Source organism: Electrophorus electricus, chromosome 12 (genome assembly GCF_041902795.1).
Source record: "Electrophorus electricus isolate QZ-2024a chromosome 12, ASM4190279v1, whole genome shotgun sequence".
Taxonomy (NCBI): domain Eukaryota; kingdom Metazoa; phylum Chordata; class Actinopteri; order Gymnotiformes; family Gymnotidae; genus Electrophorus; species Electrophorus electricus.
In genome coordinates, this window is record NC_137508.1 from 11740456 (window position 1) to 11755628 (window position 15173).

The window sequence follows — 15173 nt, forward strand, 5'->3', positions numbered from 1 at the left end:
ATGACTGTCAGAGGACTGGATGCAACTGCAGATGTGCACATTAATGAATAGACATCCAGCATTTCACAGGCTTGCTGGTAATGAATACACAGCCTGGAAACAAGAAACTCTTCTCTCAGACACAAACCAGTGCTGCTCGACTGGGTCTTGACAACACCGTCCTGCTCGTGTATATTGATGAGCACTAGCAGTGAGTCTCTATTAGCGATTAAATGATCTTGACCTTGACTATATGACAGGCACAGGTTGCCACGGAGACAGGGTCACGACATCCCCATCTAACGTCCTGACGACCTCAATTGCCAGCCTGACAACCATCGCCAACGACAACCGCCCTGCACTGTTCTACTGCATCTAAATGGGATCCATCTTGCAGTGTATCCCTTGCCGGCAATGTGTCATGCAGTGTGCAAACGACAACAAATTTCTAGATTCCCAATACCAAGCAAGTTGTGTAGTGTGAACAGTACAGCGACGACTAAGTCATGTAGTGTGTCCATGACTTAAGGAGAAAGATTCCAACTAGTTCATTTTTACCTTGTCTTGCTTAAGAAGACTATTTACAGTTACAACACCCCTTCATATCTCAAAGTACAACGATTCTAACTCTCTTTATAGCTGCCAAAAATAGGTTTTGGGAGGTAGTATCTATATACATAAAGAAACCAATGTCTCACACACACACACACACACACACACACACACACACACACACACACACACACACACACACACTTACCGCTTGAAGCCAGCAATCAGGTTTCCTCTGAAAACACCAATGTCAATGGCAGGCAAGGAAGGAGAGGATACTGCAGAGAGACCCAAGAAAGACCAGTGAGGAACCCTCCCTGCCTTTAGTGCAAATGTGTCACAGCCAGCAGTTGTTTCTGCTCAAATACGAGTACCAATATGAGCGCATTTACAACGCACACCACCCCACATCTGAAGACGAGCAGACGTCTCACACACCCCCACCGGTCAAATCACCTACATGGCGCGACGAGCACACAGGGGTCCGAGGGGAAGCCGCACAGGCCTCAGTGTGCGTCTCATCACAGTTGTGTGAGGTGAATGTCTTGAGCATGATGGCAAACTGAAGGTATCAAACACGTAGGTGTATGCGTGTCAATGAGAGACTGCGTGAGTGAGAAGGAGAAAGAGAAGGTGCAAGTACTCACAGAAAGCAAACAGTCTCGCGAGATTTCCTTCGGCTGCCTCAGCTCGCACCTCGGCTGAGACAAAGGCTATAGTATCCACAGCGATTCCAGCATCCTGCACCACATGATGGCACAGGTAAAAACCAAATTCATTCTCCCTCCTTGCCTCAGCACAAGCACACACATGCACGCAAGCACACACAACCACATGCACCCCAATACCGCGAGGGCCGTGCGGGCGCTGTCCACCGAGGGGAAGGTGCGCAGGACGTAGTTGCAGTAGGTGTCGATGTCTGGCTCTGTACTCAGCTCCTGCATGGCCTTCAGGACCTCCAGCGTGCCTGTGGGGGAACAGAGCAGCACCGCGGAGTGGGTGGCTGCATGAAAAACGGGGGACCAGGCACCCGCAGGCCAAAGGCAGCGTTCCTGACCCGCGCCTTCACCTTTCCACCTTTACACGAGCTCGCCCTGGTCGACCGGGCACCAGAGGTCTAAGGAGGCCGCGTTGCGCCTTTTAAAGAGGCGACGCGCAAACATAAAACAGGCCTGGAGGCGTTCGGCCGCGGGCGCTGCAGCGCACAGAAGGTTACGGCGGCTGCGTCGCTCCCACAGCCTGGCACCTGAGCCGTCCCAGCCCCAAACCCAGCTCTCCGGCAGAGCCCTGCACTCCAACCCCCGGGCCGAGCCGGGGAGGAGGAACATGTTCAGGGACTGGGCTGTGTCGCTCGCGCCAAGTGCGCGCACACGCCGTGGCGAAGGAGAACAAAGGGCCTCCGATTTTCAAGAATGGGGGAGGTTCCGTGCTTGTCCAGTGGAGGCCCGCCCAGCTGCCGATATCCACCCCCATGGCTGAATAAAAGATCAGGGCTGCTTTTAGCTGCCTGCGGTAGAGGTAACGCGCCTGGGGTGAGCGTCCATCCCGCCCCAACGCTCCTCTGTCCAGCCGCTCGCGCTCCTTCCCACCTGATCTCGATGGGCCGCCGGATTCTGCCAACAATTCAGCCCTTTGTCTTTCTTTCCTTTTATGAAGGGTGCACGCCCGCATGGCCTTCGATAATCCATGGAGCCTTTCCCTGGGGCACGGCTGCGGGTTGGTCCCTGGACGTGTCGGGCCACACGCGCTGGGGCAGAGAAAAGGGACCGCAGGTGCGGTGTGGACGAGCTGCCGGGATCGGCGCGCTGAGAGGAGGTTCGTGAGCGGAGCAGGAAGGGGGTCGAGAGAGTGAGGAGGCACTTGTTGACGCACTAAATTTATTTATTTAGGGGACTCCAACAATCAGGACAACCTCAAGTGTGCCAAGACATGCTTTAGGTTAAAGGTCACAATTCATCCAGGTTGATTAAGGGGGGGAGGGGAACAATCCACAGAACACGAAACAAAACAAATGCAAATTCTTCACTTTTAGCAAAAGGCATTAGACTGTCAGGTGCAAAGATTTGTGGTCTGTACATTTACAGTCTTATCCAGAGCAACTAACAAACGTACAGGTAGCTCAGTGGTTAAAGTACTTCACTAGTAAGCAGAAGGTTGCTGGTTCAAGCTCCACCACTGCCAAGTTGCCACTGTTGGGCCCTGAGCAAGACCCTTAACCCTCAATTGCTCAAGTTGTGCTCAGTCATAATTGTAAGTCGCTTTGGATAAAAGCTTCAGATAAATTCCGCAAATGGGGGAAAAAAAAAATTGGAAAAATGTAACTGTGTGAAATCTCTGGGAATCTAACTCATGCGACCTGCTCCTACCTGCATCTCAGACTTTGTCGGAGATGATTTTCTCTCGGACTTAAGTTATCCAGTTACAGAGATGTAAACTGCTGAACTCCTTTAAATAAGGTTAAACGTCGCGGTAAGAACCAGGCCCCATTACACACCCTCCCTGCTCATGCTTCTCGTCTCCGTCATGTCCTCGTAAACTCGGGGAGATCCTGACTGGTGCAGCTTTTCATCGAGCGCAGCTCATACGAGCACGAACACGACTGAACGCGGAGGTCGGTAGAGGGAACGCACTGGCAAACATACAACCCTGGAGCCACCTGCCCCTCCGAAGTGACAGGCCACGTTTGCTCGCGGCTGGGGACACAGCGTTAGCATATGCTCGCTCAAACTCGCCTGCCCAATTCTGCAGCTCATCAAAATGCAACACCTTCCCCCCACATCTCTCGCTCACTGGTTGGGGGTGGGTGTGTGCCCGCTAGTGACACCTGTGGACACAAAGTGACGTGGCGCTTAATATTTCATGGCCATGCACAGCAGGACGCATAATCCAAAGTGAATTCCCTCAGAGCGGATGCATTTACATGAGACTCAGTCACTCCGCATTCTGTCATATAAGTGCCACCATGGTGTGTCCCCCTCCCACACAGGCACAGTATAAGGTTTACTGCCAACAAGCAGGAAAAATCAGTGTGAAAAATTTTGCTTTTGATAAATGGTCCAGCAAGTTGCTTGGCGGGGTGAGAACCCTGCTGGCTTATAAAAGCATGCCAACATCTGAAAGCCCAAACCTCATCATCATCTGGAATGGTAAAAATACCACAATCGGAGAGATCAAATGTATAAAAACTCCACTTAAGGTTTCGTCTCTTACAAGACTACTATGCAAAACTTGACGTTAAGTCGAAAACATCCTGAATGCAAGCAAGAACCTTCTTGTAAGTAGTAATCTTTTTCTTAAATGGTCACCAAGTCACTGAGGCAGGACGACCTCTCACCTCCTGGTGAATAATCCAGATCTCCTAACTGTGTGTGTGTCGTTCTCCAGCGAGTTCAGATGGCTTGCAACATGCAGAACGATTTGTAAATGCGAACACGATGTTTGGGCAGCTATCTTCTAAATCTTGCTGCAAAAACACTATGATGAGGAACATGCTATAACCATGTTATAAACATGTAGCATTAGGAAAAAAAAAGAAAAGAGTAGATGAGTAGGTCATCCAGGATAATTAATGAATAATCCCATTATGAGAGTGCAGGGATTCCCTCTGGGGCTACAGGATCCATGAAAAAGGTTTCAAACATACTGTTACCAGTCTACTATCCAGTGAAAGAGTGGAAAAGAAAACCAGTAATACATATCCTCTCCAAACCTAAAAATGCTCTGAAACACCCTGAGAGTTTAAGAGGAGGATTTTTCTTGTAACAGATAATTATGTTAGTACAACTTCAAGCTTGGCAGCCTATACTATTTTTGTAGCTATTTAAAATTTAATACTTCAGCGACAAAAAAGCTCCAACACCTAGTGACAAATAAAATGCTAAAAATGCTTTTAGTTAAAATAATAACTGAATAGGGATCTGTGTTAACTGTAGTTAGTGAAGTGTGAAAAATCTCTGAATAGGTTCGTTGTGCACTGCTAGTAATAAGCAGCTTTAGGAGAGTTACTCAAACTCACTCTGAACAGAGCCGCCCCAGGGGTCTCTCGGGACTCACCTGCGGTGTTTTGGTCTCTTTTATGTTGGGCGAGTAGAGGCCAGAAGTAGTGAGGTCTGATGGGAAGGCCTTCCTCCTTCATCGTCTTCATCACTTCTATCGCTGGAGCTGTGAATAAGGAAAAGGGAGTCAAGAGGGATTCCGTTTCGACACCTACCAAAAAAAGAAGAAAATATCGCAGACAGCGCCCACGCACCCATCTTCTTGGCCTCTAGGGCGCAGTAGAGTGTGAACTGCATCGGTGCAGCGTGTAGGTTGGAATCCATCAGACCTTTGCAGAACCCAACCAACTCTTCAGGTGACTGTAAAAGTGAGTGACACGAGTTATTATTTTAAGATTTTTTCACTCACGTATGCAAAATTAGGGCACACACATGCACAAGCGCATGGTATTATGCATAGAGTTAACAGTGTGAACCCATCTGTGGGACTGGCCAGACCAGGACGTAATCATGAAGTTGGGGGGTTTAGCGAGCCGCCCTGGGTTAAAGGCCTGCCAGGTCATTTCTAATGTGCGTGCGGGGCAGGCCGCCAGGAGCCTCACCTTGTTTGTGTTTACACAGTGCCGGAGGAAGAAGTTGCCCACGTCTGGGCCGTTGCTGTTCTGGGAATCCGCCTGCACACTGGGGAATGTTTTCAGCAGCATAAACGCTGTGCTCTCATGACCCTGGGTAATCAGGCTCAAACACAGGTTCATAGCATCTATGGGCGAAACACACGGACGAACAAGGGTTTTAAAAACTGTGCGCAAAACTGCTGGGAAAAGTCAGTCTGCTTCTCGAACAGAAAAAGAAAAAGGACTAAATAAATCACAAGTCAACTGATGCCATGCAGCAGGTCTTATTGGGCAGAGTGAGTTGGTGGAGGTACCTGGCACAAAGCCCCCGTCATGCCGCAGGTGCTCCAGGACCTCTGGCACGTGCTGCTGGTGGCCGGCCACGGTCAGCGTGAACACCACCTGCATCAGGTCTCTGTCCATCAGACTGATGTCCGTGTTCTCCACTTGGTTCAGAGTCTGGGTAAAGTGAGCCAGCAAAACACAGCTCCCTCACATCCACAGTCGCACGGGTGCGGAGTTATGAAATCGCAATATGATGAAATTCTTGTTTTCCGAACAAGAAGAGTACAGCGCGTACAGTATACCGTTATTGGCCAAGTGTTTATCGGTTGTGTTCAGCACTGATGCACCACCAGGCCCCCACCTCTTTGATTTTATCCATGTCTCCCTTTTCAGCATAGGCTACGAGCAGCGCCAGGTAGGTGTCCGGCCCTGGATCGATGCCTGTGCCCCTCATCACAGACAGGATGTTCACGGCACTCTCCATGTCTCTGCGCAAGAGCACACGCTCAATTACACATGCACAGCCAGATGGAGAAAATGACAGAAGGCCACTGGTGTGCGCATCAAAGGTGCCTCACCCTGCCCGGCTGTGCCCCGTCACCAGGGAGTTGAACACAGCTTCCGTGATGGGCAGGTCTTTGCTCTTCATGAAACCCAGGACTTTGCTGCACGCACGCACAAACACAAGCTCAACTCGGTGATCAAACAGCAAAAACTGTGGGCAGCTAATCAGCTACTGATTAGCAGCTAACACACATCTATTTTAGATCACATGTATTAGCTTGTAATTGGACATCTTTTTTTGTGGAACTATTTATTATTCAGGTCAGTTCTCACCTGGCACCTTCAATGTCACCGACTTGACAGTATGCTGCAATCAGTCTCTGATAGGTTACCTGACAACAGAGAATCATCACTGTTAACTTGTCCGTGTTTGACCCAATTATGAGGTGATGGAACTCCAAATTTTCTGAATATATTTCTAATCACAACATTACCAATAACAATAGTAATAATAAATATTTACTACTGTTTCAATAATATGATTATTTTATTTTGGTGGAAGGTAATACATATGAATTATTATTATTTATTTTTTAAAATGTAAGAATTGAGACCTTGCAACGAAATATTTGTCATTTCCCGTTTTTGCTTTTATTTGTTGATTTTGTACAACCTTTACATTAAAATTCTAAATATGCTTTATTTAGACTTACCTTACTTCATTCATGTGGGCATTTAAAAATAAAGCAATTATGCTTTGTATTATTTTTATTTTGTAGACTGCGGAGGAACAGTATATAGGGATGTATGGTGTTTTGTAGACTGCGGAGGAACAGTATTTAGGGATGTATGGTGTATGGTAGACTGCGGAGGAACGGTATATAGAGCTATATGGTGTTTTGTAGACTGCGGAGGAACAGTATATAGGGATGTATGGTGTTTTGTGGCAGAATTATTATTACTGCTATTACATTGATGTTATTTATCTGAAATGTTATCTTCACTCCATGGTATCATTTTATTGATTATTTGGTTTTTACTTCCACGAGTAGCGAGAGGCTTGTTCACATGACAGACTTCACTCACTCTGTTGGGCTGCACATTGGCTGCTTCCATTTTGGCAAGGAACTCAGTAGGGGAGAACTTGAACTCATTCTGCAGGTAGACCTTCAGCAGGGCGTTGTAATGGCTGACATCGTAGGCGGCACCTGGAACAGAACCCTTTCTGTTGAAAAGGACTTGCGCATAGGGCTTCGTTCTGGCAGGAGGGGCGAGGGCGCTGGCAGCCTCTTACCCAGCTCCAGCAGCTTCCCCCAGATGTGGTGGGCGAACTCCGTGCGCTCCGCCAGGGGCAGCTCGGGCAGCAGGGAGCCGCAGCTTCTCAGCAGGAGGAGGGCCTGGTTCCCACTGGGGTAGCCTGGAGAGACAGGACGGTTTCCCAGTGGTCCGTGAACAGGTCAACAGCACAACCCTGAACTCCATCAAAACTCATCGACGCTGCGTAACACTTATAACACTTATTACGGAATCGTTGTACTGTGTAACGCTACAACGTGGTCGTGCAGTACCTGTTCGGCAGATATCATGAAAGATGCGCTGGAGTAGCGATTTGGTGACACGGCCAGTTCTTCTGACAGAGCTGTCTAGTTTAGCGAGAGCCCAGTCAAACTGATGGGACTGCTTGTTGCGCACACCTAGACTAGGCTCATCTCGGGCGACCACCTTCTGCTCTGCAGGCGTCCCATAGTACCTCGTCCCTGAGCATGGCCAAGCTGAGCTGCATGGTGAGAGACTTAACACAGAAGACAACAGTACTATTTAGCGTTGGGTAGCCTACTAGCATTTTCCTAGGTGAGGCGGACAGGAATACAAGTGCATACGTGTGATGGATAATGACCTTGACCCATTGACCTAATAAACAGACAGTACACAAACTCAGAAATGCATTTTGCTGCAGAGAAAAAAAAGTGATTCACTTTCAAGATGAATATACTAGCTATAATCTATAAGACACATACAGGAACACAAAAGTCATGAGTTGGTTCAGGGATAGGGTAAAACTAAAGGAATAAAGATATCATTTACATTTACGACATTTAGCTGACGCTTTTATGTAAAGCGACAATTATGACTGAGTACAACTTGAGCAATTGAGGGTTAAGGGCCTTCCTCAGGGCCCAACAGTGGCAACTTGGCAGTGGTAGGGCTTGAAACAGCAACCTTCTGATTACAAGTCAAGTACCTTAACTACTGAGCTACATTACTCGTTTTAAAGTCGTACAGAACACTTTACTGGCTCGTAAGTGGATAAATGAGACATTGCTTTTTTTAAGCGACGGCTTACACAAGCTGCATTACCTAGTAAAGTGAGACCATGCGCCAAATCACAGAATTACAGCGGCCCGAAAGAAAGGCAGGTCTGAACGAGAGCGCCATTTTAACAGGTACTTATCAAAATTAGGGTTTTTTCTCCCCCCTCCAAATTATTTTCTTGTCCTCCGAGCTCAATGACAAACTGCGTGTTCCCAAACAAGCATGGCTGGCTTGGCGTCACGCGTGTGTAAAACCTACCTCTTCACATTGAATGATCCTGAGATGATTTGTCGCGAACAAACTCCAATTCCTCTACCGCCTACCGTCCTGCTGTAAAAGCGACTAATAGTTTGTCTATGGTTGCTCGTCCTCTTTATCTGCAGTAAAGGGGAAGCCGAGAGGTTCAGTGCCCGGGCAGATCTTAAGAGCGCAGCCATGTTTAACCTGCAAAGAGTGGCGAAAGGACATCCGTCCCACGTGACAGGCAAAAGAGCACCAGACGATCGCATTAGCTTCATACACGGGGGTGTTTCGTTTTTCACTTTAAAATACAAATTCTGTTTGGGTGTATCGTGAATTATTGTTAAGTTATCAGAATTGAAAGAGAAATAATTAAAAGTTATTCTAGGTCATTTTTACTACGGGTGCTAAATGTACGTATAGTTCACGGCGGTGTAACTGAATATAAAGATGATTGGACTCGTCTATGGTCTCAGCCGCAGACGTGCTGGAGTAGCGGCGACAGTAGGGAAGATAGTGTAGGACCGAGCATGTATCCCGTATGTACCGCATCATTTGGTTAAATACATTTACATTTAGGATTCCGTATGTCTTCTTCAAGAAAAGCCTCTTTTTATCATTGGAAACAGTGTCGATGTTGTTTTCATTAATCCCTTGTCGAATACAAATTGACTTTAAAATGACTTTTAAATGTAAAAATTAGGCTACAGTAAAATAAACAGTGGTAATGGAAAATGACACTCAAAACAGAAATAACTACAAGGCAGTTACAAATAAGTTTAAATGTAACTGTCCTTCACAAATCTGTGTTTCCGTATGCAGTAACTACTTAATTCTCTTAGCGCTAATATCATTAGACATAGGGCAAATTACCACAGTGGTGAAGCCGGATGCTGATTGGCTCCAACTGGAGAAAAGTTCAGAAAAGGTCATCCACGTGGGGTGCTGCCATAAAGCGATGTCCACCGGGTAACCACATCTTGTGCCGGGTGGTGTCATGTCCAGGGGGCTCCATTATGTCTTATGTCAACATGCAGGTGGCTGACAGGTGATGTGGAACAGGCGCTGTCTGACACATTTGTTTGACTCCTGCTGAGCAGCAGGTTCCCTCACCCCACCATCCCACAACCCATCAACCCTCATATGTCAAGGCCTTCTACTGAAGGATGGAGATGCTGGAGTGTGTGTGCAGGATGAAGGGGGGCAGGGGGTTGGCAAGACTTAAGGGGAAGCAGGATGTGTATGAACAAGCCCTGTGACAAGCTTTGCCATTTACCTGGGGAAACCACAAAAAAAGTAATTACAAAATATTTCAAAAGTGCATATTAGTGTATTTTTAAACACAGTCCCTCTGTGAGATTACTAATTGGGTATTGATGCTGCTTCATATTTTTGTAGTAAAGTTGAACCTGACTGCAATCTTGACCTTAAAAATAATGAAAGAGAATGTTGAATTTAGGAGCTAACCAAATGTTTGTTGTAGTGTTGAGAAATAAGATACAGGAGGCAAATGCTGAGAAGAGCAATGTTTATTAAGGGCAAATCCACAAGGGCTAATCCCTGTCGTAGGGACAGTCCAGCATCAAAAAGGCAGAGGAATTTATCATAGAAACAGAACCAGAATACATACCTAATAAACTAAAGAACATGAAGGTAAAACTTTTTGTTTGTTTGTTTGTTTGTTTTGTGTAACCCATCTATTATGTTTACTGGTTGTGATCCTGCGTTGTGTTCTGGCAGTGTTAAAATCATGAGGTAAGAGGCAGTACTGGGTCTCTGGTCAACTGCTTGTGAATGACAGGCTTAGCTCCTGTCTAGTTAAAGCTTTTTTTCCATTTGGAACTCTAAAGTTGCAATATTGTACAATCTAATTGTTAACTTAGCACATCATTGCCCCATAACTAACATAAATAAGTAGCCTAATGTAAAACTAACAAATATGAACATGAATGATCATTAGAAACAGAATTTTAAAGTATTCAAAATAAACGATTGATTACAATTGGAACGAAACGTTTAGACAGTGGAACTTAAATACCCAGAAAACCTGTATTTCATTATTTTGAGCAATAAAAAATTTGAAAATCACAACAAAGCACAATGGCATTTCCAGCAGGCTGGAAGGCTGATGAAACGGCCATAGGAGTCACAGGAGGCTGACAGGGCAGCCACAGGAGGCAACATGTGTGGAGGCTGATGGAGAACCGTGGGGTGCACCCACTGGCAGGACCTGTAGGTCCCGAGCTGCAGCAGTGAATGGTGGCAGGTCCAGAGGTGCAGTGGAGACATCACCCTCCAGGGAACAGAGTGTGGTGACGGCCCCTTCTGGGGAACCGGGGATAGGAAACTGTACGGCGTCCTCCATGCCAAGGACAGGAGGCTGTTGATGCTTGGGGACACACAGGCAAAGTAACCCCTGTGCTACTGCCTCAGGCCCACAATCCTTCCCACACCAGGTATAGGAAAGGTCTGCTGGACCTTGCGAGTCAACTGCATGGGCATGTAGTCCTCTGCAAAAAAATCCTTGCAGTGACTGCTAAGGACTTTGAGTCATGGAGGGTCACTTGAGAGTGGATTGTTACTTGGTTGATTGACCGCTGAACTTGTAAATACTGTTTTCTGTCTGTTTTCCCTTATTTATTTAAATATGCTGCACTGCAAAAACCTGGGAGAAGTCTTTGATCTGCTGCTGCAGCCTATTATCAGTCAATGCTACACTCCACACTACCATAACACCACAGCAGGGCATAGCCATGAGAACCTCGACCCCAGAGGAGGGGCAACTGTAACAGTTTGTGGCAAAACTGAAAATTTATATTCAGATGTATTAGTTTAAACAACATAATGTAAGAGCACAGGACATTAACTGAAATGGAACAATATTTCACTTATATACAATAATGTCAAATGGGGACTTTAATGAAGTACCTCAATTTGTTGCAAGCAATATGTATGTGTTATGGAATTGAACCTTCAAGCAGAAGTTGAATCTGTTTTTTTTTGTTTGTTTGTTTGTTTTTTTTTGTTGTTGCAAGCACTAGTTTTAACAGGCTAGTCTCTGTTCTTTAGGTGTCCATACTTTTAAGACTGCATATGGTATCTCCATTTTAAGCACTGACTTTTTGAGGTGACTGATGTCTGCTTATTGTGATGTGGTCAGATGCTTTGCAGGCTTCCTCCAGAGAAATTGCATTCCCTTTATGGGATGTAAGTGAGAAGCTCTTGGACTGATAGGAGCGTTCACTATAAGGCTGCTGGTTTCTTCCACCTTTAAAATGGCATTCAGATACTCTCAACCATAACTACAAGGAATGAATTCCTTTGCACAGTTAGATGCAGAGGCTTAAAATATCTGCAAAATGCTTGGAATTGCCAGACATCCACACTACATTCAACGCCTTCTCAGGAGTTACCTGCATGTTCACTATTCTTCAACTACAGACATTTGTTCGAGCTGGTCCAATAGAGCAGATCATATGCCGAACTCCAAACTTTCTGTAGCAGCCACCTCATAAGGAATTAACCACGTCTACTTCAGAAATGTGTGACCTGGTCTGTTCTAGGATGTACAGTGGCCTTTAGCTATACTAGACTATACTTATGAAAGACCCCATACACCCCTCACACGAACTGTTCACCCTTTTGCCATCTGGAAGAAGCTACCGCAGCATCCAGTCCTGCACCTCCAGACTGTGCAACAGCTTCTTCCCAGAAGCCATTAGACTCCTGAACTCTGGCTAACTCCAATTCCAATTCAGATTCCAAAATCGGCACTTTTATACATGCTTATACACAGTCACACACACAAACACACACACACACACACACACACACACACATATACATACATACATACATACATACATATCTATACACACACTCACACATTGTTTTGCATTGGACTAGTGCTGAAGTCAAACCTCACACAAATAAATTATGCCCTCCTGTTGCAGTCTTCCACATTATCCTACTTGCTGCTAGAGTACTGTAATAACCAGCACTGTACTCTGAACTGTTCTGGCTGCTACCGGTGACTGCTATGTTCAGTGTAGCATGTCACTGACTCCTATGCACAACTCACTTTACATATTCCCAGTACTGTGTACTGCACTAAATAATTGCACTGTCTACTCATTTTGTATTTGTCCTGTTCTGTATTTATTATTGTTTATTTAATGACATTTTTGCACTATATTGGACTGTTTGCACTTGTGTAGCATGTTGTCTGTTGCACTGTTGTTTTGTGTTGCACCATGGTCCTGGAGGAACACTCGTTTTTGTTGTGTACTTTGTCTCGTTTTTGTTGTGTACTTGTATATAGCTGAAATGACAATAAAACCTCTTTGAACTTGAACTTGAACTAGACTTGCTCTCCTGAACTGCGGTTCCCTTACAAAAAAAGCACCCTCAGTGAATGAATCACTCACAAAATATACATATATATCTACTATCATACACACGGCAACACCTACATTACCTGCCTCTTAACATGCTGACAACACCAGGACATAAATGCAAATCCAAACCCCTCTCGAATGATCAAAGTTGTTGTCCTTCATGATGTCATTTCCTTTAAATATATACTGCTGAAAATTGTTGGTTTAGTCTCACTGCTTATTACACTGATATACCATTCTCCCAAGCCTGCCTACAATTCTCTGTCAGAATTGAATGAATTGCTCAATTTAGCGTCAGCTCTGTGCCCTATTAAGATTCTATTAGGATATTTTGCTGCTCTCTTACCTCTGTATTGTTATATATCCTTGATTGTTGTAATTTAACACAGCATGTTGACTGAGCCTCCCCATACTCAAGGCCACACAAATGCAGATTTGATCTGCACTACTGGCCTTGATGAGGTTACTGTCTATGGCTCCTTTGTTGGTATCGCTGATCATAAAGGAATTGAATTCCCATAAGAATGAGAAAACAGTTATATTGTATTCAGTCTACTGATTCTCTCCTTTTTCCAGTATCTAGTATCTCAGCTTTCATTTACGCCACTAAAGTCTCTTATCCTTAAGAAGGAGTCTCCCTCTATAATTCTCTATAACGACATCCTTGGAGCTTCAGAACATTTGTTAAATAATTTCAGTAATACTAGCACTCAGTCTCTGAACTCATCAGTATATGTAATGCCTGCTCTCAACACAACCTTCATTCTTAAAGCCTGTGCATCAGTCATTTTTTTTCATATTTCATACTTAATAAATACCTCCCTAAGGTCAGTTATCGGTCCAGTCACCCTTAAAACGGCAGCTGTCATGCCTGTCTTTAAGAAGCCTAGATTTAACGCTTTGTGATAATTATAGGCTGATCTCCAATCTTCCTTTTGTAGGGAACATTCTGCAAAAGTGGGTTTTTTTTTTTGCCAGTTCATGGCTTTTCTCTCCACCAAAGTCTCTGTGAGCCCTTCCAATGCACGAAACTGTGGCGGTCTGCAATGCATAGCACTGCCACAGCTACAGCTTCTAGAGTCTTTAATGACCTAGGTTCTGTCACCTGACAGTAGTGCGCTGAACATTCTTCCTCTACATGACCTTAGTACCGTTTTTGATACTATAACTCATCATGTTCTCCTATCTTGTCTCTCCTTTGTCTGCAGTACTGATGCATGTTTCCAGTGGCTGAGGTTCTACCTGACAGACAGAATTATATTAGCGTAGATAAACCAAAATCTTTGACTGCTCCTATTAGCAAAGGACTGCCTCAGGGAATCGATATGAGTCTGTTGTATTTTGTGATTGTATTTTATATTATATTTGTACTTTTGTACTTTTCCGAACGTCTCTGTAACTCTTCCGTGACGTGGCGATGTCAGGAGGTGTTAAATCTCAGGCCTGATCCGCCCTTTCCCTGTCTGTCCCCTGCCTTGTCTCCTCCTCCCGTAAGTTTGCTCTCACGTCTGTGTTGTCAGACTGATGGCCTGTTGTTAGACTAGCACCTTTTTTTCTGATTAAAGGAAAAAAAAAAAACAAAACCCTGATCCAAAGTGTCTCTACGCATACAAGTAAACATCAAAACTCAGAGGGTCAATTCAGTTTCCTGACTCTTCAATTTCTAACAGGGTTCAGTCTTTGGTCCTTTTCTCTTTGTGATTTATATTATCCGTCTTGGACAAATCATCTTTAAGCATGGATTTAGGCTTCATTGTTATGGTGACAACACCCAAATTGATGTTGGCACCAGATCCGCCTCTAATCTGCCACTCAGTTCTCTCATCAAATGTGTGTCTGACTTAAAGCTCTGGATGAATGCTAATTTTCTCAAGTTAAACACAAATAAAAGTGATGTTCTTTAAGTTGCCCCCAAATGTTTGTCTTCCAAATTTGCTAATATTTTCCTAAATATAGGCAGTGTCATTGTCAAACCTTCACACTGTATGTAAAATCGGTGTATTGTTTGATCTTTTGCTCACCTTCCGGATTTACATAAACCTTCTTACTAAAACTGCATATTCACAATATTGCTCATCTCCGTCCCATGTTCAGTGTCAAAGATGCAGAAATCCATGCTTTCATCCATGCTTTCCATTTCCTCTTGATTTGATTATTCCCTCTTCACTGGTCTCCCTTCGAAAACCATAGAAGCCAACAGTATATTTGGTCACAAGGGTTCTCACTCATACCAGATGTTCAGAGTATACCACACCCATCTTACATCATTAGCTGCCCATTAATGTACACATACA

At 44.9% G+C, this 15173-nt stretch overlaps 1 protein-coding gene across 2 annotated transcripts in view; it reads right to left on the reverse strand.

Annotated features, from left to right (window-relative positions):
• Positions 1 to 8702, reverse strand: part of lrpprc (leucine-rich pentatricopeptide repeat containing) — a 29616-nt gene extending 20914 nt beyond the window's left edge. For both annotated transcript variants that reach the window (XR_014126660.1, XM_027011538.3), the window contains exons 1-14: positions 8501 to 8702; positions 7498 to 7721; positions 7224 to 7346; positions 7016 to 7137; positions 6263 to 6321; positions 6004 to 6090; positions 5787 to 5913; positions 5455 to 5599; positions 5129 to 5286; positions 4781 to 4886; positions 4585 to 4692; positions 1380 to 1498; positions 1179 to 1272; positions 740 to 809 (exon numbers count right to left, since the gene is read on the reverse strand). Coding sequence is in view for 1 of the 2 variants with exons in the window: in XM_027011538.3 (XP_026867339.2) it covers positions 740 to 809; positions 1179 to 1272; positions 1380 to 1498; positions 4585 to 4692; positions 4781 to 4886; positions 5129 to 5286; positions 5455 to 5599; positions 5787 to 5913; positions 6004 to 6090; positions 6263 to 6321; positions 7016 to 7137; positions 7224 to 7346; positions 7498 to 7721; positions 8501 to 8679 (1721 nt within the window). In the remaining variant the exon portion in view is untranslated. The remainder of the gene's footprint in view (positions 1 to 739; positions 810 to 1178; positions 1273 to 1379; positions 1499 to 4584; positions 4693 to 4780; positions 4887 to 5128; positions 5287 to 5454; positions 5600 to 5786; positions 5914 to 6003; positions 6091 to 6262; positions 6322 to 7015; positions 7138 to 7223; positions 7347 to 7497; positions 7722 to 8500) is intronic.
• Between the last annotated feature and the right edge of the window lie 6471 nt (positions 8703 to 15173).